Below are 27,191 nucleotides of genomic sequence, written 5' to 3'. Positions count from 1 at the left end.
CTAAAACTCTCAAACAGTATTTTATTACAATATGAGGGCAAAATAAGACGCACAAGTAAATTAAATTTTTGTATTTGGGCAAAATAAGAATTAACATACATAAAGGTAATAATTGTAAATTGTAATGGAATGCAAATTAGTTACATAGACTTGGGACATTAAATAGAAACAAATGTGGTATCTAAAAAGGAAAAATTTCCATCACACACGTTAATTCCATAGGAATTATAAAGTCTTTCTAGAGTGTCTTAAATACACTTCATGTTAGGAACATGTGGCACACGTGTTTTAGTCTATGTGATTTCACCTTAGTAAAAGAACAGTCCGTAGTGTCACATGGTGGCACTATTCTCACTATGTTGTACACTAGGGTCAACACAGACACCCTTAGAGTTAGATTCCCAATAACTCACTATCCATCGCAGCACTAAGCAGCAGGTTTTAACACACTACCTGTAGCTACCACGTATCTTTTCAATTCATGCATCTGCTTCGCATAGTGTTTGAAAAACACTCTTGAAGATTTCCAGCCTGTGAATGAGCGAAGACTTTCGAAGTCCATTGACTGGAAGAAATTCAGGGAAGAGGCGACTTTCCTGGGATCGTGACCTGCGTATGTACTGTCAGGATCCGCTCTGCGAATGAAGTAGGTGATCTACGCCCTTAGTTGTTTGAGTGACAAATCAGAACCCGAATTTTCCCCTTTAAAGAGCTGTCCTCCACCGAAGTCCAAAGTTCTTCGAAGATAGACCTTTAGGCTCTCCAATGGACATAGAGAGACATCTTCCTTCAGAGGGCAGATTCTCCAGGGGCCCCACCTTTTATTGGGTAGCTCGTTCTTGGCAAGAAACGTTGGGTCAGGAAAGAGGGTGAGCTCGCCTGTTTCTGCGAACTGGATCTGGCCCTCTTCTCTTGATAATGCCAGCCAGCCCATCCCCAACCCACTTTTTTTTTAGTGGAGTGGAGGGGGGGTGCTTTGATGGGCCTTGTTATGTCCCCCTGCCCCGACCTCAGTGATATCTAGACCCCCATACAGTAAGTCACTTTTTGAGTCACATCTTTCAGAGGGCATGTTTCATTGGCCAAGTCTGAGGCAAAATGGAGCACCTTGTCAAGAGACCAGGAGATGGGTCTCGGCAGCGTTGCAGGTCTGAGTCTAGCACATGCCTTCGGCAGCTTGTTGAAGATGTCACTAGACAGGTCTATTTGGAAGGCATAAAGTAAGGGTCTTATCAGGGCCGATTTGCAGGGGGAAATCGTGTTAGCTGCCAAGCCTTGTCCATGAAGGTGAATGAAGAAGGACAAACAAAAATCCATTGATATCTCTGTAGGATTTCTAGCCTTGACAAAGGACACCCATTTCTTCCAAGATGACTCGTATTGCCTTCTGGTAGATTTTGTTTTATATTCCTCTAAGAAGTCTAAGCTTTTTTTCGAAATCCCAAACCTCTTCTTGGCGGCTAGGGAGAGAAAATCATGAGATGAAGGTCTCGGTTTTTCTTTGATGAAGCGAAGACAGTCAACTTGTGAACTTCTTGGGTTAGCACTGGGTCTGGCAGGGGAATTAGCTTGGGTTGTAACTCCAGGATCAATAGGAACCAGTTGCTCCGGGGCCACTTGGGGGCCACTAGGGCCGCTATTCCTTGGAGGATCTCAGCTTGGTGAAGACTTTCAGCAGAAGGTTGGGTGGAAGGAACAGGTAAATCTTGGTCCATCTGTTCCAATCCAGGGACATGGCGTCCACCGCTTCTGCTCGGGGGTCCTCGTATGGGGCCACATAGCGAGGAAGTTGTTTGTTGTCGCTCGTTGTGAAGAGGTCGATCTGCAGTTCCGGACTTCTCGGGAGATGAAGGAGAATGAGTCTGCGTCTAGGGACCATTCTGACACTATCGGGGCTGTCCTGGATAGAGCGGAAGCCTTGTAGGTGAACTGCTGAGAGGTGTCATCTTTTCTTTTCCGCCAGGCGGAAGATGGGCAACAACACTTGGTTGAGTTGGGGCGATCTTGAGCCCTGACGGTTGAGACATCTGACCACGACGTCACTGCCCAGGGTCAGTCGAATGTGGACTGAGGGATGTGGGGACAGCCTCTTCAGAGTAAGAAGGACTGCTATGGCCTCCAAGATGTTGATGTGAAACCTCTTGAATAGGGGAGACCATGTTCCTTGAACTTGCCCCATCCTTCTAGCGATGCGTCTGTATGGATAACGACTGAGGGAGTCGGTAGTTGAAGAGGTACCGACCTTTTCAGGTTCTTTGCCTCCAACCATGACTTGAGGAGTGATCGGAGCCGGGTCGGTAGAGGTCTCTTGAGATTTCTTCGAGCGATTGATGCATATCTTCTCCAGACTCCCGATGCATCTTTAAGCTGTGCTCGTAGCACTGGGTCTGTCACTAAAGCAAACTGAAGGGAGCCGAGCACCCATTCCTGTTGTCGTCTTGAAATCCGTTTGGATTTGAGGAGTCTCTTGACAGATCCTGCTATTTCCTTTCTCTTCTTTAGTGGAATGGAAAGACGGTGTGACTGAAGATCCCAATGGATTCCTAGCCATTGGAACTTCTGAGCTGGAGAAAGTCGAGACTTTTTGGTGTTGATCTTGAAGCCCAAATGTTCCAAGAACTGGATCACCTTTGTAGAAGCTTGCAGGCATTCTTCTTCGGAAGCTGCCCACACCAGCCAATCGTCCAGGTAAGCCATCACCTGGACGCCTTGTAAGCGTAGCTGTTGAACGATCGTCTCTGCGAGCTTCGTGAATATCCTTGGGGCTATGTTTAGCCCGAAGGGCATGGCTCTGAAGGCGTACTGTCTTCCTTGAAGTCTGAATCCTAGGTAGGAGGAGGCCTAGTAGTTCATTGGAACATGCCAGTAGGCGTCCGCCATGTCTATCGAGACTGTGTCTGCCTTTAGAGGCAGTAGGGCTCTTATATGCTGAAGAGTCAGCATTTTGAACTTCTTGTTCACTATGAACTTGTTGAGAGGGGACAAGTCAAGAATGACTCTGAGTTTATCGGAGTCTTTCTTGGGAACACAGAATAGTCTTCCTTGGAACCTGGTGGACTTTACCCTCTTGATCACCTTCTTGTTCAAGAGTTCTTGGACGTATTCTTCCAGGACGGGGGTGGAGTGTTGGAAGAATTGGTGGAAAGCTGGTGGTGGTGTTACCCAGCTCCACCCTAGTCCGTTCTTGATGATGCTGTGAGCCCAGGGATTGAAGGTTCAACGATCCTGGAAAAGGCGGAGTCATCCTCCCACCGGAAGCATCTCATTGCTTATGGTTGCCCGAGGGTTTACCACCTCAGCCGCTTGCTCCCTTTCCTCCTCTCCCTCTGGAGAGACGTCGAGAGGAGTCTCTGCCGGTGCCTCTACCTCTGGGACGAAAGTTAGTAGACTGCCTTTTGTAGGCGGGTGTGAAGGCTGGTGACTGAGCCACCACCGGCTGGGGTACCAGTTGAAAGGTCTGTTGGGGCTGGGCCACCAACTGGGGAGCGGCGGGTGCGGGAAACTGGCATTTAGCCTGACATTGCTGAGGTCGAGCCTTGTTTGGTTTCTTCTTAGGTTGGGGGCCTTCATCCTGAGAAGATTTCCTTTTCTTTGACATGCCCCACTTGTGGAGAAGGTTCCGGTTCTCCGTGGCGGCCCTGTCAACGATCTCTTTCACGAGGTCATTGGGAAAGAGATCTTTCCCCCAAATGATGGAGGAAATCAGTTTCAGTGGTTCGTGTTTGACGTTGGCATCCGCAAACACAAACTCTCTGCAGGCTCTCCGTGCCCTGATGAAGCTGTAGAAGTCTTTAGTCAGGGTGGCGAGGTGGGTCTTAGCTAAGACCATGTAGAAGCCTGGTGTTCGTTGTTCCCCAGCCATCATCTTCATTTACACCTGGAGGGAAAGGGAGGCAACGAGCCTCTCTTTCGTATCCTGCTCCCGACGTAGAAGGTAATCGGAGAGCTTAGGGAGGTTCTCGTTGAACTGACGTCCAGCGATGTCAGCCCCCAACTTTCCCATGGAGAAAGTTAACTGGATGTCTTTCCAGTTCTTGTCGTCGGGAGGGAGGGCAAGGGAGAGGGGCCTACATTCCTCCAATGTAGGGCAAGGTTCCCCTTTCTCCACCAACTTCAACACTGCTACAAGGAACTTCTCCGTGAAGGGAAAGACCATGGTGGCAGGAGCAAGAAAAGACGGATGTTTCTTGCTTAGGACCGGCACCTTGGAATTGGTGTAGCCCTTGCTCTTCAAGCAGCTGTCTAGCAGAGCTTGAGACTTGGCATGATCAAACTCAATGACCTCTTTAGGCTCGGTTTCCTCCTTGGAAACGGGCTCGGACTTGAGACGGATGAAGCAGTCCTGCCACTCCATGGGTTCGTTGCAGAGCAGGGTGGAAGGTCCTTCACGGTTTGCTTTGACAAGCAAAGGATTTCATTCTTGAAATATTCATCCGTCTGGTGTATCCTCTCGTCCAGGATCGCAACCAAGGCCTGGAGGTTATCCACAGGCGTGTCCCCTCTTGTGGGTGTAGGAGTGGACGAGGTAGAGGGGATGGGTTCCGAAACGACTACGGAAGCTATAGAGGGTGTAGGGGCGCCTTCTTCTTCAGAGTCATGAGCCTCCTTAGGTTCCTCTTCTTGACCCTCGGCCATCAGGGTCCTTTCGGTGGTGTCTGACACTTCTGACATCCGTTCCACCTCGTCAAGATGGAAGTCTTGGAGTGCGTCCGATACGTCCGTTTCAACCATCAGTTGAACACATGGGATCTCTGGCTTGGGAATGACAGCATCCGCCGATGCTTTGTAAAAGAGCAGAGCTCTCATCTTCTCATTAGGGAGATAGGGCCCCATGGCGTTCTTCTGGAAACCACGCACCCACTTGCGTAGTTTCTCGTGAGCAATGTCCCTGGCCTCCACTGACGGGGCGGACCTCGAACGCCTCGTTGAGCAGGTCCTTGCAAACAGTGCAGACCTGCGGGTCCCAATATCGTAGAGATCCTTGGGTGATGGAACAGCTGGCGTGGGTTTAGCACGCCAGGTGGCCATAGAAATCCGGGCGCCGAACGCTACAGAAGGCGCTCTCACACCAGATGTACTCCTCCTATAAAGAAGAAAGGAGTACATGAGTGTTGGGAAGTCTATAACATTGACTTAAAATAATCTTAGATTAGTCTTAAAGTAATTTCAATTACAATATAAGATTCCTTTCCAAGTGTAAGCTTAGGATAGGTAAGCTGGAAATGAAGCAGGAAAGACACATAGTTGTGAATCCCGCCCAGCCAATTGCCGCGACCTTACACCAATACTAACTCTAGGGCTTTCTTTCAGGTAAGTCCTAAAGGGGAAGTTATCCAGTAGGGATAAGTAGCACAGCTAGTACTTCCTCCGGGGTATTAGTAATGGTGAAGGGGAGAGAGCTGAGTTCATTCAGCATAGTGATAAGGGGAAATGATTATTCCCAATTCGAGTAGGTCCCGGCAAGGGACTGCGCATGGATGCACGGAGTATACTAAAAAGAATTTACTGCATAACTATACACCATAGTTTTCTGACTAGGGTATGTACTATACCATAGATGTACTGGCTATCATATATAGCTATACAATAGACACTGCCAGCACATTGCCGGCAGGGTAGAGAAAGGTGACAGTCCACTGTCGTAATATGAATTAGGTGGAGCCGGCAACCCACCGACGTGTCGGAAGCACACCAAGCGCCGACGAGTCTCCGAATGAGGGTAACCCTTTCCAGCCATCAGTCCATGTGGCGGGGAAAGAGCGAAAGCTTCGGGATTGATGGCAGACCACCGGCATGATGGCGGGCTCCGGCGGTTGGCAGGCAACCGGCTGTAGGTACTCCAACCCTGACTTCAATCTATGGGCCAGAGTGGAGACCTAGACTAAGCTGACGGCCGTTGCCCGCAGAGTGCAGTGGACCAGCACTTGATTGAGAGAGAGAGAAAGCATGGAGGAAGGAAGAGGGAAGGGCGGCAGCTTACTACCCTAACCTCGCCTTCCTCGAGAAGGAGGGTTCAAATGGAAGGAAGAATATTGTCAGGCTTCCATTCAGCTGCTACTGAGCCGGCAGTCAGCTAGAGTTGCGGATGACGGTCCAAGGGAGGGCCGAAAAACACTCTAAGATAGGGAGGTCTTCTGCTGGCAGACTGACCTGGCGTACGCTATCCCATAGTTCAACTATATGCAGGAAGCTTAGCGGTTCGGACTAACAGGGGAAAGGACCGGGCCGACCCCACAACCCGCTGGCACTCGGTCGAGTTGTAGGACGGTGGACAGAGGTTTGATGGCCTAGGACAGAGGGGGGAGGGGGAAAGGGTCCTGAGAGGGAATGCAGGGGTTGGTGTGAGCCTTCCCCAACACTTCAGGGGGGATTTCTGTTTCAGTACCGGCACTATCCCAGGTATAGGAAGAATTCATTCTCCAGCCTAGGGTAGGTTAGTACAGTAAAAGAATGGCATGGCCTTGCCGTTCCAAACTATAAAGAAACAGAATCCCAGGGCCTGCCTAACCTAGGCTAGGGGAAGCATATCCCCCAGCCCGGAGAAGGCAGGTGTAGGACAAGTCGCTAGGCCACAGGGAGGAAGGGTCGTAACCCTACCAGGTGTGGCCTAGGGGGGGAAGGGCAGAGCCCCCCACCCCTTTTGCCATCCAGTGGGGACCCCAAAAGGAGAGTTCATTCACCTAATGGGGTAGCTGGGGGCAAACGACTGATACTCTGAGGTTCTGTCCCAACTCAAAGTTCATGAACTATGGCAATGGGTAGGGAAAGAAAATCCTAGCCTAACCTCACCTGAATGCGATTCAGGGTAAGGAGAGCTAGGATGTAGCCAAGGCTACCTCAGAGGGAGGAGAGATTACCTTAGTGCGAAGGTAACCGTGGAGGAGTGAAAGTATACAAAAGCCCTAAGCCTTAGGTTAGGGGCAAGGGAGTCGACTACCAAGATCATCGAAACCCTTTGTATACTTCCTAGAAAGGATAAAAAACCCATGTGCAATCACTGAATCTTACATGTATAAATGCCTAATATCTTCATTTCATAAATTAACACTAGGAACACTTATTATATCATGCATGAAAGTAAATTAAAACGCCTAGGCTATCAAGCCTAAGGGGTAGGCTACCTACATTCGCCGAAAACGAATACTATCGGCATAATATAACTAATTCCTAGCAATGAAGACTAAATAACTAATACTGATATTAGTTATGAAACTGGGAAAGTTGTTCTGCTAACTAAATAAAGCATGCGATGCGAACAACAGCGTCAGAGACACCTCCAGTTAAGGCAACAGCTCCGCCACAAAACAGTATTTAAAGATAAAAAAGCGTTACTTTACAGCCAGAGCTGATTTATACAATATAAGAATATGGTACTCAACTTTCCAGAAGCAGAAGAGGCTGAAGATTGCGACATGATGAAACTAATAGCGAACAACTGGGAAAAAACAGCAGGTCATAGACCCTACAAGCGAAGGAAATGGAGATGGCGCGCGGTCGTGACGTCAACCAAGATGGCGGCCAAACATGGTGTCGTTCATGACGTCATCTGAGTACCGTAACAGTAACGGAGGAGGAGAACCTTGCATCGGCTTCTCCCATAACTTGCCACCAACTTCCCCCTCGAAGCGTAAACGCTATATGGGGTGCAGATAGCTATGTGGCGTGTCAAGCATACGTCCCCTGTTATTATATGATATCCTAAAGGGAAACCTTATGGGTACTCGCGCCAGAAGTTAGAATTTTGTGAAACCTTTAGTTTAATTCTCTGGGAATATTTACTGTAGTCATATATACCCTCAGGAAGCTACTGAAGGAACCTTCCATCAGGACGACATGGCCTGAGCCCAAAATAGTCTTTTTATCATTCATATGAAAGATCTGTTTTAATGTAGTTGCTGTTCATATTTCATTTTAATCGTTCATGACTTCATTTATAGTTTATTTATTTCCTTTTCTCGCTGGGATATTTTTCACTGTTGGAACCCATGAGCTTATATCATCTTAATTTCCTAAATGTGGTTATCAGTTCTAGTTCACTCGCGAGACCAAAATAAGTACTGTAATGTGAAAATTCTGAGAAATGGCGAACCTGATGCCGTACATTTTCATTTGTTTAGGGCAAAGAGTAAAGTAAATGATCGGAACGACTGTAACACCAGATATTGGAGACACGATAGTTATAACAGTAGTTCTAGAGTTGCAAGACTTGATAGGCTAACCTGTGTTTTGAAGGATAACTTGGTCAAGCAATAAACTCTGATTCATGTAATGAATTCTTAGGTTAAACACTTGTTTTTTTATGCCAAAGTATAACGTAGGACGTGGGTTTGATTGTAATTAAGTGATTTGGTGAATCCATGAGATAAAGCCTAGTATTTTGATGGCTTTGTGTACGTTTAGAGACCTGATAAGAGGCTAGCTAATTGCCCTTCAGAGTTGTATAAGTTCCGGTGACTTGTCTCAAAGGCAAAAGAGACTGTTTTGTTTTCTTTTTTTGTTTATGCCATAATGCCTGTTTTATGCATAAGATAAGGACGTAATTTTAAGGTTTTGAGCTCAGTTTTTTTCAGTTTCAGTATTTTTTGCCATGCTGTGTTTGTTTGTTTTCTTTTTCTGATGTTTTTAGTTTTAAGTTTGTTACTCGCTGAAAGATGCGAGGGGAAAGAGTTTGAGTTATCTCAGTCTCTGTGTGAGCGAATGTTCAGGTTCATGCTTTGGTCGTCAAGATCGTGCCAGAAAATGAGTTGACGAGTTCAGATAATCGGAATGTGACAGCAATATACCCTGTGCTGGATGCCAATGATGGATCAGCTGACTTTCAGCACATGCCTCGAACGCCTTCTTATTCTTCGAGAAAGAGAGAAAGAGAGAGAGAGAGAGAGAGAGAGAGAGAGAGAGAGAGAGAGAGAGAGAGAGAGAGAGAGAGAGAGAGAGAGAGAGAGAAGGGGGTGACGGAGTAGCTAGTGAGTGGCAGAACGTCGCCCAAGCGTGTTTTCTGTTGAGAGAGAGAGAGGGAGAGAGAGGTGATGGAGCAGCTGGTGAGCGGCAGAGCGTCACCGAAGCTCGTTTTCTGTTGCGAGAGAAAGGGAGAGGAAATGAGATTGCGCGCGCGCAGCAGCGACGTAAGTATGGTCGCAGAATGAAAAGAAAAAGATGAGTGGAAATGACTGTGTGAGAACAGATGAGAGAGAACTGTTTTCTTTTTGGCTAATGATTGTCCCTTGAAGGTAGGGAAGTAAGAAAGTTTTTCTTTGAGGTGTTCTCTTTTTCTTTGAAAATTGTTTGGAGAGAGTTTTCTATTATTGACCTCAGTGATAGGTTATGAAGAGTTTAGGTTCTGAATAAGGTTTAACGTAACTTGAGAGCAGTTTGGACTTTGAGGAAATTCTATGGCGTTTAGTTTTAACGTAAAATTATGTTTTCCGCCTTTTGTTTTTTGTTGTAGGGAATTAGCGTGGATCCGATTGGAATGGTTTTCCCTATTCGTAGTTACGTTAGGAAATTGGAAGACCCAGGCCTACGTGGCTTAGGGTTGTAAACTGCGATGTACAGAATGTTAGTGTGTTGGTAACACAAGAGCCTTTGTTTGTGTGATGTGGATTAGCTTGGATGAATAAGCCTCCTAGAATGATTGTTGTTTGTTCAGATTAGTTTGAGTTCGAGCAAAAGAGACGAGACAACGCAAGATGAGAATGTCGCTGTTGTGTAAGCGATTTGTGTAGGTTGTGTCTCTGTTGTGAAATTTTCTGCTAGGGAGCTTGTTTTCTGTTGTGATGCGAGCAAGGTGTCAGCAGTTTGCCCAGATTGGAATTTGAATGATTGGGCATGTAGAGTTCGTAGCTCTGATGACGACGGCAGAAAGAGAGAGGCGATCGCCTCTTAAAAGGCAGTGAGCCTAGAACTTGGAGTTAGTTAGCCAGGATTAGCGATAGGCTTAGGTTAATTAATTAGCCATGGGAAGTGTCCGACTTTTCGCAGCAGTGTATTTGGTAGCTGTTTGAGTGTGTGTGACCAGTGAAGTGAGAGTACGCAAGGGCGTAGTCTTTGAAGAGAGATTTAGGTTGTCTTTTACGTCTGACGTACATGTGTTGTTGATTAGTTATGATCCCGAGGAAGTTGCGAGTCCCCTAGTCACGATCCTGGACCTGATTGACAAGTTAGAGGATCAGTTGAGAAAAGTTGAAAACGGTATGATGATAGTTAAACTCAGATCGATGCTTGATAACGTAAAATAGCCCTTGGTAGATCCTTAGAGGCCTTCAACGACTTCGTGCTTTGCAACTCGAGTGTCAGTGGATCTGCCGTATTTTGCTGTGAATGAGAGGGATACTTGGGCTGTGGCTTTGCCTAACTTGGATAGGTGTAGGATAGGAAAAAACACATGTATTGTGTGAGCCTGTGTATGCGCTTTTTGCGCCTACCGCGCTTGTGTGTTTGCTTGATGTGTACTTGGAACAGCCTGGCTTTGTGCGTAGATGTAAGTTCGAGGTAAAAGCAGACTTTGAGAGGGAGATCGTTAACTTAGGACACCGTTGGGTGGTGTCGACGAGACATGAGTCGAAGTATAAGGTGATGCGTGATTCGAAGAATGAGGTTAGAGTGATGAGCCCAGGAGTCACTGTTTTGACACACGAGGACGGGTGTTCTGTCCAAGGGGACAGGTATCGTCTACCCGGCCAAAGGAGAATGAAGGGTGAACGTGTGACAGTTAAGGATACTACTGTGTTGAATGCTTCTGTCATCTTGCCAGGGGTGAATGTGTCTCATGTATTAGTTCACCTTAATCTGACTAGGCTTAGAACCATGTCCTTAGATCACCTTCCCTTTTTCGAACAGATTGTAGATTTGAAAACGTCTAATAAGACTTTGAGTGTAGGATTTTACTTAGCTAGCATGTGTTTCTTGCCGTCCTGGGTGGACTGGTTGTATGTTGTAGGCCAATGATATGTGGACCTACCTGTCTCCGATGGCGGAGGGCAGAGGGGGTCAGAGCAGTCATGTTGACAGATCCTCTGCCAGTAAGGGAAACTTTGACTGTAGAAACACAAGGCCCAAGGAGGACCGCCAGCCAGGTGGCTCACGCCGGTGAAGGTCGAGGGAACATTCCTACTCAGGGTGGGGCTCGGGTGTGTCCCAATGAGCTCCCAGGTGTCCGGTTGGACGTACCGTCAGGAGCACGGGTTGAAGACGCCCCAACTCAGCTGGTATCACCTGTAAGTTGAGTGTGCACACAGATGTGTTCTGTGTTTGTACGCTTTACTGTGTGTTCTGCGTTTGTACGCATTACTGTGTGTTCTGCGTTTAAGTACTAGTACCTTTTTCGAGTTTGTAAGCGCTTTGCTAGATTGATATCACCATGTGATAAGATTATATTCGGTAATCTTTTTGGGTAATTTTTTTTTCTTTGATATGTGTTGGCCAACCTGTATGTTTAATTTTGATTTTTCTGATAATTATGATATGTATCTCTTTTATGATTATGACGTCTCTGTGGACTTATATGTATTTCTTCTCCATAGGGAATGGACTGTTTTTTTTTTTTTGTATGTAATATGATCTTTTGTCAACTGTTATTATACCATGTCTCTACTTACAGAATCTAGGGCGGAGAGTGAGACTGAATCATGTAACGCCTCCCCTGTGATCTGAGAGTAGTAAATTTGTTGCTTAGGGGAGCCTGAGGATTAAAATCCTAAGTTGAGTATTTTTCTTTATATGATTTGTTTTTGCTCAAGGGAATCTTCGTATTTCAGTTGCTATTATGTAACCTTTGGATATTTTGTTCTTAGTTTTTGCTTGCCTAAAGCTGTCAAGATATGCCTTGTTTTAGAATTGTTTGCCATGATTTTTGCTATATATATATATATATATATATATATATATATATATATATATATATATATATATATGTGTGTGTGTGTGTGTGTGTGTATGTATGTATGTATATCTATGTAACCTTTTTCAGTAGTTTGGTTGCTCATATTTACTCACATTTACCCATATGTATTGGTTTTCAGAGTTAATTGCTGTCAATTTTTTTTCTTTTCCCTTTGTTTTGAGAATATAACCTTTTTGCATATATAACTTTTTTGCATATATGATCCTTTTTTGCATATATATTCTTTTTGCATATATACTCCTTTTTTTAATATATAGTCTTTTTGGATATGTAATCTTGTTTGTTTGTTTTTGGCTCCATCTAGACACATTATGTATGTTTTAAGTTGTAACTCACATTTTGCTTATGCTAGAAGGCATAATTACAGTAATGAATTATGTGGATATAGTAGTTAAGATTTTGTAGTTTGTTGCTGTGTGAGTTATTTTATGGAAGTTGAGATTTTACACAACCAGAGCGAGTTGCGGCTAAATAGTAATGTTGGGGTTTTGAATTTAAAGTAAATGGTGACGTGACAAGATTTTCCTTGTTTTGTTGGAATTTATCACAGTTCCAGGGGTAACTGTAACTTGGTAGGGGGGGGGGATTTGTCATGTACACCTTGTTTGTGAATCTCTGTTTGAGGTCATGTGAATGGGTGCTTTGTCAGCTTTCACAGGCGACAAGAGTCTATCTCTATGCCAAATTGAAAACGAAGGGTTTTTCTGCCTAACCCTTATTTTGCAGATTCGATGGGGGGACTTGAGGGAACAACGGCATCAAGCGGGCGAAGACTACCGGTTGGATCCGGCTTGCTGTGACGAATACGATTATGATTGGTCTTTCTCTCATGACGTCATGGGATCACGCCCTGTTACGCCGGCGATGCCCAACCACGCCCGCAGCCATGCTTCAGTTGGGCCTAAGATTTCAAAAAGGGAAGTTATTGTATTTATAGCCCCTTTGCTTGCCATAACCCATACCCTCACTTTTAGACTTAGAAATTATCTTGGACTTTTGGAACTTAGAAATTTCCAGTGGAAACTGTATTAACGGAAATATTAAGTCTTCGTCCCCTGACCGTTATTCACCCAAGTACATTGTAACTCGCTACCATGAAATAAAGAGCACGTATTTTACTTAACACACTGAAAACTTAAAGACTTAATTAAGAGGCTCAGCAGACCTGTGTATGATTTGTGGTTGAAAATATGTTGCTCAATACAAATTAAACTTTGTCTAACCCGCCTCTTGAACAGTATCTTTATTTTAATTGCAAGTACAGTGACAATATTTATAAGTGGATAATGGTGTCTGTTATTACTATAGAAAAAAAAAAACTGTGACAGCTTAGTTCACGTGAGGTCCTGGTCAAGCCAGGGATTCACTTGCCAGTCCCAATATGGCCGCCAGGTATCAAAGTGGCTTCACTTTACCGCACACAAGGCGTCTCATCCCGTTATTCCTCCAAGTGAAAAATAAACCAATTCAACCGGAATGTATGTAACTGATTTCTTTCAGTTGTGTCAAGAGTTAAGAACTTACAAGACAATATTCTGCAAATAGAAAAAAAAATGGGGATTGTAATACAAAGATGTTTGTAAACGTTACCAGGAGACAGGTTTTATCCATCAAAAATCATTATGAATGGTTATATTAATTGTATACTTTGAACTAATTGCCTTTTATGTGTTTTCCTAAGATTTTATAATATAAAATTAGCAACTGGTCACATGTATATGAGTCTTTAGATTTTATTACATCCAATACTTTGAAAAAGTAGCCTAAAATACTGGCCCGATTATTTTAACTGTCATGTGTATAATTCAGGCTACTCTTAATATATACACTGATAGTATTTTCTGAAATAGTTTCTTTGTGTATGTTTAATTTTTCAAGAACCATGAATCACAAATAACTCAAATTCCCTGTTAGTAAAGCACCTCTTCACACGATATTAACGTATCAAAAGGATTAACAGTTTGTGTTAATTCAATTTTCCTTTTTGTTTTTTGTTTTTTGTAATCATGTATATCCAAATGACATATTTAAATCATTATCACATGCATTATTTATAAGTTTCTATTAGATAGTTATACTGTAGAGTTATACGGCCTTCTTTATTTCCCCCAAAAGCCTTAAGGAAGTATTTTGATATTACAATTTACTAAGACTATAACATAAGAGCCATCACACTTCATCAAAACCTCTAAAATAACCAAAGGTTACCTAACGCAGCTCTTGCATATGTCTTGCTTTTCACCATTGTGAAGTTTTAAACGACCAAATATGAAATGGAAACAGGTCACTCAGAGGTCAACACAGCAGTATTAGGTAAGATAACATATACCCAACTTATAACAAGAATGTACAAGGGTGTCACTTTTCACTGAAATTTCCTCAAGTCAATAGTCAATGCTTACCTTAGTTCAAAGCATTATCTGTTGCCTTCGATGACAGAAAAATGTTAATATGGGCTATATTTTTTCTATCATCTTAGAATAGTAATAAAAGAAAAATTTTTATTGAATATTTAAAGAATGAATCTATAACATGCAAAAGACTAACTTTGGATAAAATACCTTCATCTTTGAAACCTTTTTAGAATAAACATTTCTACTGGAAACCCAATCAGTTATTTATTGAATGATAACGTTCTAAATACAGATAATTCCTTCGAATATTGTGTCGTTGCTGACATTTGATAATGCCAGTGTCCGCTCTCTTGAGATGGTCTGGAATTATTCAGTTTCCCATAGCAAAGCTGCAATACATTTCCAAAGGTGTGGAAAAAGAAGGGGAAAAATTCCTACCTTGTTCTTTATTTACGATTTGTTTGTCGTTACATCAGAAAAAGTCAAAACCAGATAAACAAATTCCATGCGAAGCTGACAGAGCTGTACATTGAACATATAAACATGAGATTGAATTGCAACATGGCTTATTCCATTTCAGTGTAAGAGAGAGAGAGAGAGAGAGAGAGAGAGAGAGAGAGAGAGAGAGACAGACAGACAGACAGACAGACAGACAGACAGAGGTGTGAATCTTATTCAACTGTATATTCAACCCAAAGATATTCTTTCTTTGCTATCAGAAGATAAAGGTCACTTCAAAAGGTTGTCTTTACTTCTCTGCAGATATATATCTCGAGATAATGAACTCTCCTTCCCTTTCCTATTTATTATTGTTATTATTATTATTATTATTATTATTATTATTATTATTATTATTATTATTATTATTATTTGTACATCTAGGTAGGACGTATTCTAAAAGTTTCCTCCGTCATTTGATCTCTCACATTCATTTTATTGCAATACTGCAGAGCGGGTTTCCTATTATCAGACTAGATAACGAATCTTATGTGCTTTTTATAAATTTTCTATTTCCTGAGAACTTCATGCCATTTTTAATACTTCACTCATGCTTTTGAATATACAGCTATTACTTCTATCTGTATTCTCTTGTTCATATACATTTATTTATATATATATATATATATATATATATATATATATATATATATATATATATATATATATACATATATATATGTATATATATATATATATATATATATATATATATATATATATATATATGTGTGTGTGTGTGTGTGTGTGTATATATAAATATACTATTTGGAGAAGCATTGGATTTGATTTTAAGGATATTCTCGCTTACTTTTTATTAATAATAATAATAAAAATAATAATAATAATAATAATAATAATAATAATAATAATAATAATAATAATCACAATAATGATAGTAATAATAATAGTAATGATGATAATAATAGTAATAATAATGATAATATTAACAATAATAATAATTATAGATTCTAACTGAATGACAGTAATAAGTCGTTGTTACTTATCCTATTGCTCATGCAAATCTTAAGCCAGGTTGACACCTACGCACTTTTTTCTTGTGACGTCTTGCAACGAGGAGGTCGTGCCACCTCGCAAAACACCTCGTGGCTGCTCGTAACAAGACCTTGCAAGAAAATTGTAAAAATTCACGAAGTTTCTTGGTTTTTAAAACATGTTTACATTTTGCCACGGCGTTGTGCGAGGGGGATGACCTCGCACCACCTCGACAAGCAGGGCAAGTAGTGGTGCCATCCCAGACTGAAGCAGACCCTGTGGACTGAGCTTGCAGCAACCTTTCCCGATTGTACTTTCTTGCAAGTGAGGAAGTTGTTTGAAAAGAAAAGGACAGATTCCAGGAAAATTGAGAAGGAGAGCAAGAATGGTGCCCCAGCAAGGAAAAGGGCACCACTAGAGGATGAAGTCATGATCACCTGGGAGTTTCTCAGGGGACACATAGAACCCGAGAGCACACTATTGAGTTACAGGTTCTCTCCTACCTCGCAAAGGGGCAATTCAGATATAAATGTCGACGAAACATCAAGTGAGATATCTGGTTTGTCTGCTGCATCAATCATCAGGAGAAGGAACCTGAAGATGATGAGCCAGCCATCAGAGACAGTAGCGTCCAACGCAACAGAAGAGCAGACGGGATCCGGAAACGCCATCAAGGAGCTCCCGCAGAAGGCTAATATGCTGACGCAGAAGAAAGAGGTTGAAGGACGTGAGGCCAAGATTCAGGACTTTGCAACGTACCTGTGTTCACGACTGAGAAGAGTGTCCCCCGTGAACTACAAGCTTTTGTTCGGGAAGATGCTGGAGATGGACACAGCCCTGGAAGAACCGTCTAAAGGGACATCTTCCATCCAAAATCCCGGGCAAATCCTAACTCCTCTAATAAGGACACCACAACCACAACCTCTACAGTGGCAACAACCACTAGAGGGAGTCCAGGTAGTAGCGGTGTCCCCTCCTACAATGAAGGCATCATTTCAGCCAATACAGTACCAGCAACAACAGTTCGTGCAACAACCATACCAGCAACAGCAAGCAACATTTTACATCCCTCAGCAACAGCCAGTCCCACCGCATCAACATCTGCAACCACTCCCACCACTGCAGCAAGTTTGGACGCCACGTATTGCAATGCCATTCCCATCTCCAGCAACTGCCTGCACTACCTCGCCAAATACTCCGGTTTCCCGATTTTCTGCTGCCTTAGATATGTTGCCCTCGCTGCCATCCCCAAGCATCTCGAGCATCTCGACCCCCAACGTTGTGTCTGCTATAATAGAGCTGATGGTCACATACCCCAGCCTGGACACCCCGAAGAATGTGTTGAGTGAAGAGAGCGATCACTATTAAAAAAGTCTAAAATGTACATTGTAAATATGAAGTATGTTGCATTTATTTATAAATAACAATATTTTATTTCAAACATAATCTTTCATAATCACATATATTTTCATATAAATGATAGATATTTCTATGTAAAGGATGAAGAAACTATATCATGAAAAGACCTGAAAATTTAAAATAGAATCAAAAAGAGACTTTAAAAAACGTGAAATTTATGAACCAAACTTATCTTGCAATGCCAATGAAAATCAGTAAATAGAAATATAGAATGAAAATCAATATGTTGAAATATGTAATGAAAAGTACAAATTTTTATATATGGAATGATTATCAAACATAAAAAGAAATTTTGCATTTTTTATAACAATATTTTCTGTCAAACAATCTTTTATAATCACATATATTCTACATGAATGATAGATATTTTTATGTAAAGGATTAAGAATTTATATCTTGAAAAGACCGGAAAATTGGAAATAAAATGAGAAAGAGAAACCTTAAAAGCATGAAATTTATTCACCAAACTTATCTTGTAAAACCAATGAAAATCAGTAAATAGAAATATACAATGAAAATCACTTGAAATGTGCAATGAAAAGCATAGATTAATTATATAAGGATTCAATATAGAAATGGCTTAACAAACACGTAAAAAGAAATCTTAGTATGAAATGACAAAGCATTGCTTGCTAAGTCAATGAAAATAAGTAAATTGAAATAAACAAAGAATAGCAAACACTTTAGAAAATCACAAAGTTGAAATGTACAATGAAAATCAATTTATTAACAAAATCTATCTTTCTAAGTCAATGATAAGCAGTGATAAGCAGTAAACTGAAATATACAGAGAATAGCAAAAAGATATACAATTAAAATCACAAAGTAGAAATGTACAATGAAAAGCACAAAATTTTAATATATAAGGAATGTTTAATAAATAGCATTACCAAACATATAAAAAGTAATCTTAATTTGAAATGAAAAATAAAACAAAAACAAAATTGAAAACACACTATACATTTATTAACAAAATCAAAAGTCGATGATAAGCAGTGATATGCAGTAAATTGAAATAAAAAGAGAATAGTGAAAAGATACACAATTAAAATCACAAAGTAGAAATATACGATGAAAACCACTATGTTGAAATGTACAATGAAAAGTACAAAGTTTTATTATATAAGGAATGTTTAATAAATAGCATTACCAAACATATAAAAAGAAATCTTAATTTGAAGTGAAAAAATTAAAAACTTGAAAGCACACTATACATTTATTGACAAAATCATAAGTGAATGATAAGCAGTGATTAGCAGTAAGTTTCAATAAAAAGAGAATAGCAAAAAGAAACAATCAAAATCACAAAGTTGAAATGTACAATGATATAAAATTTGGACTTACATTTTAATTCAGGAAAAGACATTTTATATACATTTAAGGCATCTATTGCGTTGGTCGTCCTCAGGGATAGACATGTCTCTCTTGCCAAGGCACTGCTCCTGCTTCTGAAGAGTCGTAGTAGGCCAAGTAATCTCGGACTGCTATGATTGTCTTGAGTGGTTTGATCCCTTTCGACGCATTAGTTGTTCCATGAGATTTGGTTCCTCCCTTCAAAGTTCCATGCAGCATGTTGTGTTGAGAATCTTCGTGGTCGACATCGTTGGGAGCAAAGGGATAGTGGTCGAGAATGAGATTGTGCAAGATACATCCACACATGGGTATCAGCTGCACTACTTTAGGTTCCTGTTGTATGTGGTGGCGAAGATTCGGAATCTCATTTGCAGAATACCGAATGCAATCTCCACTACACGACGAGCGTGAGACAACCTGTAGCTGTAGATCTTCTCATGGTGAGCCTGGGATGTGTGGGAGTATGGTTTCATCAGCGTTATCTTGTGGGTGAAGGCATCATCTGCTATTATGTGGAAGGGAAGTGAAGTGTCATCATTCATTAGAGTGCTGTCCTCAGGAAATCCCACTCGGTTTTGCTCGATGGCATGATGAAGGTTACACTTGTTCTAAGTTACTCCATTACCAGCACCTCCTTCAGCACCTACATCGACGTACAAGAACTTGTACTTTGCATCTGCTACGGCTCTTAGTATTATTCTGTGGAATTTCTTGTAGTTATAGTATAGTGATCCTCCTTTCCTGGGCTTCTTTGTGGGGACATGCTTTTCATCAAGGGCCCCAACACAATTATGGTAGTTCCACTTATTTCCGAATCCTTCGGCGACTGTCTTCGACTCCTCGGGAGTTTTGGGGCACTTCAGGAATTCATGTTGGAAGGTGTCAATGACGGCTTTGCACACTTCAGGCACAAATCTGCAAATAACACTCTTGTAGACTCTAAAATTATATTGCAGACTTATATAGGCCCCACTTGCCAGGAAGTGGAGGGTGACAGCAAACATCAATCCCACTGTTAGAGGATCTCTCATTCTCGTCTGCTTGCGGTCAACCATCTCAGCAAACAATCCAGGTTCAATCTGGATGAAGTTCTCGTACCCCCTAGGGTCTTCTCGGTGTAGTTCTTGTAGCAGCTGGTCATAATCTCCATGTATGGATCTCCTTGTCAGCCATTCCCGGCACTATGTCGTTCTTCTTGCGCTTCTTCTTCTTTCTTGTTTAAGTGCCTCTGGTTGCTCTTCGGGATAGTTTTCGAGGATATAGGCAGCAGTTACCAAAAGAATACTAGCAATCATGCTGTCTGCCTCCTGTCTTGTGTAGTACTCTTGATCCATCCTCTATGGTGGTTAGTAAAGTAGTGACTTCCAAAGGCATTAAGCACTATATATATATATATATATATATATATATATATATATATATATATATATATATATATATATATATATATATATATATATATACTCGTGGTAGCTCGGATACTTTTTATGTGACACTTCGTGACACTTGAAGTTACCTCACAAACCTCGTGACACCTCGCAGGTACCTCGCAGGTACCTCGCGAGGTACCTCGGAACACTGCGTCATTACGTCGCAAAAGTTCGTAAACACCTAGCCTCACCTCGTGACACCTCGTAAGGAAACACCATGTCCATCTCGCGGCACTACACAAGACATCACTAAACCACCTCGTGACATGTCGCAAGACCTCGCACACTCATGTCATGACGTTGGCAAAATAATGGGTGTTTTCACCTACAAGGTAGCACGAGCCCACGTCGCAGCCAAAAAGTGCGTAGGTGTCAACTTACATTTACCCCTCAACTCTCTCTCTCTCTCTCTCTCTCTCTCTCTCTCTCTCTCTCTCTCTCTCTCTCTCTCTCTCTCTCTCATATAAATCAGAATTATGACCAAAACCTTTTTCCCACTAAATTTCTGGAATGGGATTATGAATTTGTTCATCTTTATTCAACATACTGTATACCTACTGTATTACATCAAAACTCAAATTCTAAAAACTGCAGTCTTTGACTTTTCATGTCTCTGAAAGATTAGCCCACCACTGCTCTAAGTGATGTTAAGAGATGGCGCCATTGCAGTTATATATCAGGAAATTCTTTGGCTTTCACTTGAGCAAGTCATTTGTGTGGGGGATTATTTAAGCCCACATCGTACAGGAAGGTATGGAAAAAGGAGAGCGTTGAGCTAAAAGGAAACACCATGTTTTTCTTAAAACCTCTCATTTTATTAGAACAACGAAGCTCTTAAGTAAACGTAATGAGACGTACATTAAGCAAAAATAGTTACAAAATTCACACTCATAAATATGATGACTTGTAAATATCAAATACCAAATTAATTGTACTTCAATATACACTTCAAGTAAGAGAAACGGAATTAACTATATAACCAGGAAAACTAACAAAAAACCATTGGAACATGAGTTATAAAAGAAAATGGTGGTCCTATTTCAGATACACTATAAGGAAACTCCTTTCAAGTGAATATGCAGAAGACACCTTTCTAAATTCAACATCCTCCCGGCAATAGGGGACGAGGCCACCTATTAAAGAGCACAACTTAGACCTTATCTAAATTATACATGGCAGAAAAATACACAAAAATTAGTAATGCAGTTTTACAAAATAAACACATTAAGCTTTGCTTGACATTCACAACTGCATGACTTACAGTGACTATTATAAATCTAACTTAGTAGGAGGCTTAATTACTCTACTAGACTTAGACTTTGGAAGTACATCATCATCACTAACAGTATGAATAGGCATTTGAGGATTATCACATACATCTTTATCAAAATCATCACAGGATGCATCAGTAGTAATCAAATCTTCAGATCTACCTACTTCAAGATTATACAATTTTTGAATGGGTCTAGTTATATCTCCCTTTTTAGTTTTGAGCCTTCCACTTCTTACGAGTCCATCTCTACCTTTAAAAACATCTACAATAACCCCAAGAGGCCACTTCAATCTAGGGAAGTTATCCTCCTTTATCAACACAAGGTCACCCTCAGACAAATCACATTTTTTATTGAATCCTTTAACAACTTGAGGCAAATTGGTTATATAATTGTTACTCCAAATTTTCCAAAAATGTTCTAGGTTCTTGTTTCTTTAAACTTCTCTTTCATTCAAGTCCCTGGAAGTCACCTTACATGGCTCAAAATTTATTAAGGATTTACAGTGTGGGGCTCTTCCTAGGATAAAATGTGATGGAGTGAGATAATGAATGGAGTCAAGTTCATCACTCACATAGGTCAATGGTCTGGAATTAATACAGGACTCTATTTCTACTAGTATAGTTTCTAATTCACTCTTACTTACATAGTTGAGATTTAGTGTCATTCTCACGGCAAGCTTAACTGACCTAATGAGTCTCTCCCACCAGCCCCCCCCCCCCCCACCAGGAAGCATGAGGGGCTATAAACTTCCATTTGGGAGCCAAGTGGCCATACAGCCTTTGTACTTCATACCTAGCAGCTACAAAAGTCTTTGCATTATCTGAATATATGACACTAGGTAAACTTCTCCTGGCAACAAATCTTATAGCCAATAAGCAATCAGGCAAGGATAAAGATTCTGTAAGCTCTAGGTGTACGGCTCTTACAACACCACAAGTGAACAACAATACATAAAATTTCTTACTAGGACAATCAGCACAAAAGAGGGGGCCTGCATAATCTAAGCCTGTTACATCAAAGGGGGAGAAGCCCTTACTCTTTCTTTAGGTAATGGAGCCACAGGCTGACTACAAGGTTTTGAATCATGCCAACGGCAACTTAAGCATTCCTTTATTACTGTCTTAGCTAATCTCCTCATTCCTATAATCCAAAAGTTATTCCGTAGGGATGAAATTACAGTATCCACACCTGCATGCTTTAAAAACCTGTACTGAAATCTGATCAACAGTTTAGCAAATTGACCCTTTGGAATTATGACAGGATGTTTAGTGTCTTAGTTCAAGTTAGAAAACTCAAGACGTCCCCTAATTCTTAATAAGCCTTTATCATCTGGAAAGGGGTCAAGATTTCTTAATTTAGACCATTGAGGGATAGCCTTTTTTATCCAAAAGTGCCTTTATTTCTGCAGAAAACACTTCTCTTTGGATGCAGTAAATCAACTTCAACTTAGCAAAATCAATCTCTTCAGTAATGAGAGGGCCTGCAACTTTGTTATTACTATTTCTACAATTTATGATAAATCTTAAGACATAAGCTGTAACTCTTAACACCTTGCTTAATTTACTGTATCGATCTAAATCTATCAAAGGGTTGTCTGGCACGCCTTGTACATTAAGACAGATAGCAGTACTTTCTATGCCTATTTCATCTTTATACTTAACTGGGTTACCTTCCCTTTTCTGGTATTGGAATTCTTTTAACATACTTGGCCCATAGAGCCACATAGTACTATCCACAAGATTGTCTGCTAACAGACCTCGTGTTATCAGGTCAGCTGGATTGTCCTTACTTACACAATGTTGCCAGTAACTTGGAGGTGTTAACTCTCTGATTTCCTTTGCCCGATTAGCTACAAATAGGTCCTTCTTACTAACATCTCCTTGAATCCATGACAGAGCAATGGTAGAATCTGTCCAACACCTAACTCTAACACTGTTATCTAGGTTAAGGGTATTCTTCACAAAGTTGACTAATCGTGAACCCAAAAGACATCCCATGAGTTCTAGCCTCGGCAATGTAATTGTCTTTATGGGAGCAACTCTTGACTTAGGGGACTCTAATGACACCTTGTATGAGCAGTTCTCCACAGGCACTCGCAGGTACACACAAGCCCCATAGCCCTTTTCAGAGGCATCACCAAACCCATGTAGCTCCATATGACTAAGCTTCCCCCAGGCCTTTTGTGAAAAATAACATCTATCTATCTGATAATTCTTAAAATGCTGACCACTAAGGAGCCATCTTTGAAACTTTAGCTTCAACTCTGATGGCATTTCTTGATCCCAAGTCAAACCCAGTTTCCAGAGTTCCTGAAAAAGTATTTTGCCATACATAACATATGGACTAATTAATCCTAAAGGGTAAAAAATCTTAGCTATCACACTAAGGATACTTCGCTTAGTAAAGACTACTTCTACAAAGGAATCTGAGTTTATGCCATCAAAGGAGAAACTGTCCAGTGAGTTACACCACTTCAGGCCTAATACAGTATTGGGTTCATCAGAATTTATAAAGGGTTCCTTGTCACATAACTGAGAAGTAATTAGCAAACTATTTGATACAAGTTTTGTAAGGTCTATACTAGCATCAGCTAAAATGCTACGGGCTTCACAAAATTTATCAGCTGCTTCTACAGCAGAATCCGCACCACTCAACCAATTGTCTGTATACATGTTAGCCTTCAAATCTTGCACTACACTAGTTGGGGGATACTTATCCAAATGATGTTTGATTGTGGCATTTAACAGAAATGGGCTCGCTGTGTTACCAAACGGTATACGTGTGAATCTCATGTGCCGTATTGTACCATCGTCTCTTGGCCAAAAAAATCTATGAACATATCTGTCCTTCTCTTGTACACTAATTTGCAATAAGGCCTTTCTTATATCAGCTGTAACAGCAATGGGCCAATGCCAAAAGCGAATGAGCACCTCAACCAAGTCAGGGTTGAGTGATGGGCCTGAGGACAAACAGCCATTCAATGATACACCATTGTAACAAGAGGTAGAGGCATCAAACACAGGTCTTATCTTAGTACTTGAACTACTTAACTTAACTACTGGACGATGAGGCATATAGTACACAGGATTCACACCTGAAATTTCCTGCCTTGGTACCTCTCCTATTATGTGATCAGACTCATAACTATCAAACACTTTTTGATACTCTTTCTTAAGCTCCTTATCGTGTTCTAACTTAACCATTAGCCTACCTAACCTTTTATGGGCTATGACAACATTATTTAAAAGCCTTTCCTTAGCAGAATCATCCTTCCATGGCAGTGCAACCTCATAGCGACCATTCACAAACTTCACAGTACTCTGAAATTCTTTGAAATCTTTGGTTTCACTATAACTTTCAACAAGTTCCCTAGGCTTAACCCCTACAGTTTCCAAATCCCAAAACTTACACAAATCTGAATCTGAAACAGAGGAGATACACAATAATTGTGGTACAGAGTAGGTACAAGAGTCATTGGTTTTATACAGCCTGCCACTCAAGACATAACCAAAGAGAGACTTCATGGCTACGACATGGTTAATTTGGAAGGCATCTACAGGAGAAATCTGTGTCCAGTAGAAATCTAGACCAATCAGTATATCAATCTCAATGGGAGAATCATGGTGGTAATCATCAGCTAATACAACATGAGAAAAAGAGTTAAGCACTGAATCTGGTACAATAGGCCTAACCAAGGGTTGACATATTCTGGGAATCTCCGCAGCAGTAATACGTACCACTTTCTTGTCAGAGTCCCACAACTTTAACTCATAAACATTTCTGTGTTCATTTTTTCCACTACTATGACCACCATAACTAGAGTATGGCATAGGTGCACTAGTGATCCATTGTGGTTTACACTTCTTCACAAATTTGCTACTAATATAAGACCTGTCTGCACCATTATCAAACATTACCTGAGCAGTGACAACAGTACCATCACTACCCCTCACCTGAACTTTGGCAGTTTGTAAAATGGCACAGTTACCACCTTGCCCTGTTAGAAGTGCCACATCGCCAGGCTTGTCACTGCCAATAGCACCTTCCTTTGCTTCATTTTCCTCCTTCTTTAGGTTCATTTCCAGTCTAACACCACACATTAAGGTAGAATGGGCACCGTTACACTTTGTACACCTTGTACGAGATTTACAGTCTCTTGATATGTGTCCACTCTTTAAACACTTGAAACACAGGCCTAAACTTCTTATTTTTTCACATCGCTCCTTTTCACTCAATTCTAGCACACCATAACAGTTTTCTGATTTGTGTTTCTTGGCACAGAAACTGCACATTGTGTTTTCTTGCTTGGACGAAGCATGAAGGGCTGCGGCTGAATACACCTTGTCATTAGAACTCTTATTTTCAATTTTCTTTACTTCACTACTACTCTTTCCCTTAAAGGCTTCAGACCTTTTTAATCTTGAAATTTCCTTGTCTAAGAATGTCAATAACCAATCTAAATCACTCTCATGTCCATCACCATCCCTGGCCCACTCTAGCCGCAGTTCACTTGGCAAACGGGAGAGGATGATAGGTGTAAGAAACACTTCACATTGTTTTCCTGTGATGCCTAGCGCCTCCAAACTGCAGATATGAATTAAAATGTCCTCTCGTAATTTCCACAGCTGTGCCACACCCTTGGGTCCACTGACATTAATGTTGACCTCACCATTTAACAATGCCTGGACATGAGCAAATATAATCCTTTCTGGCTTGTAGTAGCATTCCTTCAGTAGTTTGCAGGCAACCGGGTAATTAGCACTGGTATGAGCTAGTCCCTTCACTACATTCCTGGCATCTCCCTCCAGCAAAGACAGCAAATAAGTGAACTTGCTGATCAATGGAAGGTCTGTTGCATCAATGTGGGAATTATATTGATCCCAGAAGGACTACCATTGGGTCACTTCACCACTAAACTTCGGTAGCTCCAGCTTGGGTAACTTGACATTGGTGATATCTGACTCTCGAGATGAAGACTGTCCACTTATACTGCCAGCTTTAGAACCAGGACACGCTGCTGCTGCTAACTTCCTTATCTGGTCTTCAGCTTGTATCCTAGGCTGCACACTTACTGTTCTAAACTCATGGGCTTCATCCAAAAGTTGTTCTAGTTCTTCTTCAGCTACATCAATTTCTATTGCTTCTTGGACTTCATCAAACTTAGCTAGTCTCTGGTCGTATTCCTTGATGGCATACTCAAATTGACTAATAGTTGTGGTGGAAGACTCCAGAAGGTCACTCAGCACCTTGGAAGCTCTTGTCACCCACCCTCGACATGTCCTCCTTGTCTTCTTTAACTTCTCCATTATCTTCACTGCACAACTTACTTATTTTATTAGAGGGAGTGTTCCCGGGTCTGGGCACCAAAATGTGGGGGATTATCTAAGCCCACATCGCACAGGAAGGTATGGAAAAAGGAGAGCTTTGGGCTAGAAGGAAACACCATGTTTTTCTAAAAACCTCTCATTTTATTAGAACAACTAAGCTCTTAAGTAAACATAATGAGACGTACATTAAGCAAAAATAGTTAAAAAATTCACACTCATAAATATGATGACTTGTAAATATCAAATACTAAATTAATTGTACTTCAATATACACTTCAAGTAAGAGAAACATAATTAAATATATAACCAAGAAACTAACAAAAAACATTGGAACATGAGTTATAAAAGAAAATGGTGGTCCTATTTCAGATACACTATAAGGAAACTCTTTTAAAGTGAGTATGCAGAAGACACCTTTCTAAATTCAACAATTTGTGCAATACTCAAGTAGAAGGGAAAAGATACAAGAACATTGCTCGTTATTTATAGTCTTGCCTGATCTTTCTATCTAGAAACGATGAAGATAATTCAATGAAACTTGCCCCCTGAAATAATTGGGTTTTTAAGACGAAAATTGTAACAAATACTGGGGAAAGTTTGATTCCTGATATTATCCTTCCTAATACAAGTATTATCCAAAT

The 27,191-nt window shown here is 41.1% G+C and overlaps 1 protein-coding gene across 1 annotated transcript; it reads right to left on the bottom strand.

Annotated features, from left to right (window-relative positions):
• Nucleotides 1-22,578: 22,578 nt before the first annotated feature.
• Nucleotides 22,579-26,529, bottom strand: LOC137628576 (uncharacterized). Its single transcript, XM_068359731.1, has 2 exons — nucleotides 26,186-26,529; nucleotides 22,579-26,056 (listed from the first exon to the last, which is right to left on the bottom strand). Exons 1-2 carry the CDS (start codon nucleotides 26,527-26,529, stop codon nucleotides 22,579-22,581), a joined length of 3,822 nt encoding a protein of 1,273 aa, XP_068215832.1.
• Between the last annotated feature and the right edge of the window lie 662 nt (nucleotides 26,530-27,191).

Source organism: Palaemon carinicauda, chromosome 36, assembly GCF_036898095.1.
Source record: "Palaemon carinicauda isolate YSFRI2023 chromosome 36, ASM3689809v2, whole genome shotgun sequence".
In the NCBI taxonomy this organism is placed as follows: domain Eukaryota; kingdom Metazoa; phylum Arthropoda; class Malacostraca; order Decapoda; family Palaemonidae; genus Palaemon; species Palaemon carinicauda.
This window is presented reverse-complemented; position numbering and strand designations above follow the sequence as displayed.

Bases quoted from the DNA above. Each gene is read 5' to 3' on its own strand.
- LOC137628576 (XM_068359731.1), bottom strand. From the start codon at position 26,529: ATGGAGAAGTTAAAGAAGACAAGGAGGACATGTCGAGGGTGGGTGACA. The intron at 26,057-26,185 runs GTCAGATATCAC...TCCATTGATCAG, and splicing joins GGACAGTCTTCATCTCGAGA to CAAGTTCACTTATTTGCTGT.